The sequence below is a fragment of the Haplochromis burtoni genome, unplaced genomic scaffold (genome assembly GCF_018398535.1).
Source record: "Haplochromis burtoni strain Fernald_Lab_line unplaced genomic scaffold, NCSU_Asbu1 Contig_181, whole genome shotgun sequence".
Classification (NCBI taxonomy): Eukaryota; Metazoa; Chordata; class Actinopteri; order Cichliformes; family Cichlidae; genus Haplochromis; species Haplochromis burtoni.
Window position 1 is genome coordinate 734,868 of NW_024582542.1, and position 3,469 is coordinate 738,336.

At 38.1% G+C, this 3,469-nt stretch overlaps 1 protein-coding gene across 3 annotated transcripts in view; it reads right to left on the minus strand.

Annotated features, from left to right (window-relative positions):
• The window catches only part of evi5l (ecotropic viral integration site 5 like), a 42,734-nt gene that overhangs the window by 25,914 nt on the left and 13,351 nt on the right, over positions 1–3,469 (minus strand). For all 3 annotated transcript variants that reach the window (XR_316556.3, XM_005934451.3, XM_005934450.3), the window contains exon 2: positions 1,461–1,836. Coding sequence is in view for 2 of the 3 variants with exons in the window: in XM_005934451.3 (XP_005934513.1) it covers positions 1,461–1,702 (242 nt within the window). In the remaining variant the exon portion in view is untranslated. The remainder of the gene's footprint in view (positions 1–1,460; positions 1,837–3,469) is intronic.

A 3,469-nucleotide genomic window follows, 5' to 3' on the forward strand; every position in this document is an offset into this window, starting at 1 on the left:
ATTAAGACTCGACTGTACACTGTGTTCGTGTTTTTCTCCGAAACAATAAGTTCTGTTGAAGCAGCCTTTCAACGCCTCTCTCTGCCTCTCGCTAGCAAAGTTGACCCAGACAACAAAGTAAAGCTAGTTTTCGGTTACCAGCCCGACACGCAACCCGACGTATTAGCCAGAGGTCCCTTTACTATGGGACCTGTTTTATATATGTGCTGAATAGTTTGTGATCGCCGCAAAAAGTGCAGCCTTACCTAATGTCCACCCTACTGTTACTCATTTTATATTAAGATTTAAAAATCTAGTTGGTATTGGTATGGTGAGTAGCCTTCAGTAATAGTAATAAATCACACAGCAATAGTACAGTCAGGTAGTTGTAAAAAAGCATGATAATATATTATTAAGTAATCCAAAGTATTCAGAATATGTTACTCTCATTGAGTAATGTAACGGAATACGTTACAAAATACATTTTGGGGCATGTATTCTGTAATCTGTAGTGGAATACATTTTAGTAACCTTCCCAACACTGAACAGGGGATTATATAACACAACTTGAGTTTAGCTATTTATTTGATCTCTTTCAAGGATTTATAAAAATATTTTAACTTTTGTAAAAATTTGTTGGGTTTTCTTGGCAATTTTAGATAAAATAAAATCTACTTTTTCTGTAACTGCTCTGTGACTTCATGCCTAACCAGCTCGTTCCTTCACAGTATCTACAGTTGTGGTAAGAAGTTTACATACACTCACAGGCATGAACATAATAGTAATTTTCCAATTTTTCAATTACCAAGACATTCATTCAGAGTTTCAGGTGAGATGAGGCAGATATTGACAATGTAATAGTGAGTAAATCTGCAGAGGAAAAAAAATGCTTATTTTGGGCCAAAGTTGCCAATCTTTTTAAGTGTTTTTTATTAGATTTGCCTGGTGACTCTAACAGCAGTTCATCCTCACTGTTGTCCTTGTGCTCAGTGGTGTGTGCCAAATGTGAAGTCATAACTGCTGGCATGCAATACGCTTTAGTGTCTTTTCAGCTTCATCTCCCTGTGAACAGGCGAATCTCTTCAGGCATCTCCGTGTTAAATCAAGGCAGAAGCAGATTTTTTGTGGGGAAGATTTTCTGCAAAAAGAGACTACCGCATTCTGATAACAATGCTGTGTTGCTATAACACTTTGCACATGCAACAATCAGTGCATCAAACATAAACAGGGTTCTTAAACATGCAGTTTTCATTTTCTTGTGAAAACTGCAATTAAACTTGCAGCTCTCACGCAGTTGTTGTTTTTTTTTTAGTCTGATATGGTGCTACAAAGTTTGTTACAAAGACTTTGATTTGACTGGCTTCCTATACAAGAAAAAAAAAAGTCAAATAGTTAATAAATCCTGGGCCACATTGAAGCTAAAAAGCTGCTGTGTTTTCAGTTTAAAAGCTTAACACAACAATGACAACTACTGATCTTACCTGTTCTGCTCCTCCAGTTTGGCTAGCAGCTCTAATTCATCAGGACTCAAGTTCTCAGAGTCTGCTGGGGAGGCTGCAGGTGCTGACAGCACTGCATCGTGGGAAGAGGAGTCTGGGCTGAGCACAGGGCTGCCATTCGATGAGGGATCTGGATCCATGCCAGGTGGGGAGGAAGGGCACTCCAGCTGAGGGGGAGCCCCACCAGAGCCCTCTCTTTCCGGGCTGCCGCTGGGGATAGACATGACGCTGAGGTTGGTGTGAGGTGGGTAAAGCAAAAAAACGTCTCCCAGTCTCACTGTATGTCTCCCTCCTTAGTGAGCCTGGCTGTTGCCTGATTGGCCACCAGGCAAGCCTATATGATCAGAGGTCCTCAAACCTGCCAAGAATTAAAAGAAATGTATGTGAGCAAAGGCTAAATAAATAAAAACCAAACATAGTTTAGTTCATGTCATTGTTATTAACTTGATAAGTTAATACACAGGTGCCATACTATATTGCCTGATAATACCAGTATAATGATGCGATATGAAAGTATCATATCATGATATCAAACGATATCAAGCGTTTATGCTCCTTAGTGCACACAATGACAAAAATAACCCAGGCATTACTAACAAGGAGAGCTGAGTGTGACTCTCTGATGACAATTTAGTAAAAAAGGAGCAGGGAGTTACTACAACAACCTACAAGAAAGCTCAACGTTTTACAAAATATGCAACAAAACTGTTCCTGCTAAAGGTGGAAACAAACTTGTTTCATCACTTGAGGCAAAAAACACACCATCAAAAACATCTAGTCTATGAAGGCGGACATGCTAGCTATATGCTAGCTGGTCATGTGTGGGCTTTAAGCAGCTTTTAACAAGCTCAACTCAAGATCAAACACTCCAGGTACAACATATTTTTCAACTTTCACACTATTGTGCCGACTCCTCAGGAGTTACATGATTAAGTTACTTTTCTGTTAAAGTATTTAGCAGTTATGCAAATTTGATTTAAAGTTTACAAAGAAAATAGTACGAAGGCTAATTTTATTCTTAATTTAATGTGTCACTGCTATTGCACTGTACTGCTGCTGCTGGTGCCTTGTAGCAACAGATTCTCCCTTTGAATCAGGTACTCTGTCAACATGGCATTAACTCACTGGAAAAGAAGGATGGAAACTGTCCTTTATTTTTATTCATACTAATAAATACCACTAAATACCACTGCCTGTAAGCTGGAAGCACCAAAAAGTGCTTCCAATAATGTTTTCCCCCATTACTGTCAGAAATATTATCAGAATTTCCTTGAAATATAGTGATATAATTTGGAGGCTATGTCACCCACACCTAATAATCTATTTCTATCTATTCTAAAGCTACAGGTAAAAATACTGTGGTTACATTGAAAAGAGTTAACACAACATTAAACAAAGCTTTGATCCTCTTCAGTCAGTTTCATTTAGTAAAACAGAAAACTGTTTGCGGGCCAGATGGCAACCTATTACTGGGTTGATTTGGCCCCTGGGGTGTAAATTTCATGTCATTGCTCTATGAAGGATAAAGAAGGTGAAGCTGAAAGTCTAATGTAGAACAATGAGTTATAGTAATAATCAAGTTTCTGAGTCAGAAATCAATAAGTATGAAGCTAATTTTCTCTTTATCACAGATTTGAGTGCTCTAATGTGGTTTACACAGACATAATCACAACTTTTTTTGTTTTTTTCCTCCATCAGAGGGAAGAATCGACCTGTCAGCATATAAAAAGAAAAAAAAAAATCACAATAAAAAGTTACTGCAAATTACTTGTTACACTGTTATTCGGTTAAGATCACACTGCACAGCTTTCAGAAGGACTAAGACATGGTCACACATTCATCTACATTCAGAAACAGTGCCACAAAATGACTGCAAGCAGCTGAGGAATTTATTAAAACCAGACTATTAAACAAATCAAATGAATTACAGAGTAAATTCAGAGAGATAAACTCAGATTTCACACAGTTTATGAGCAGCTGACACCGCTGGT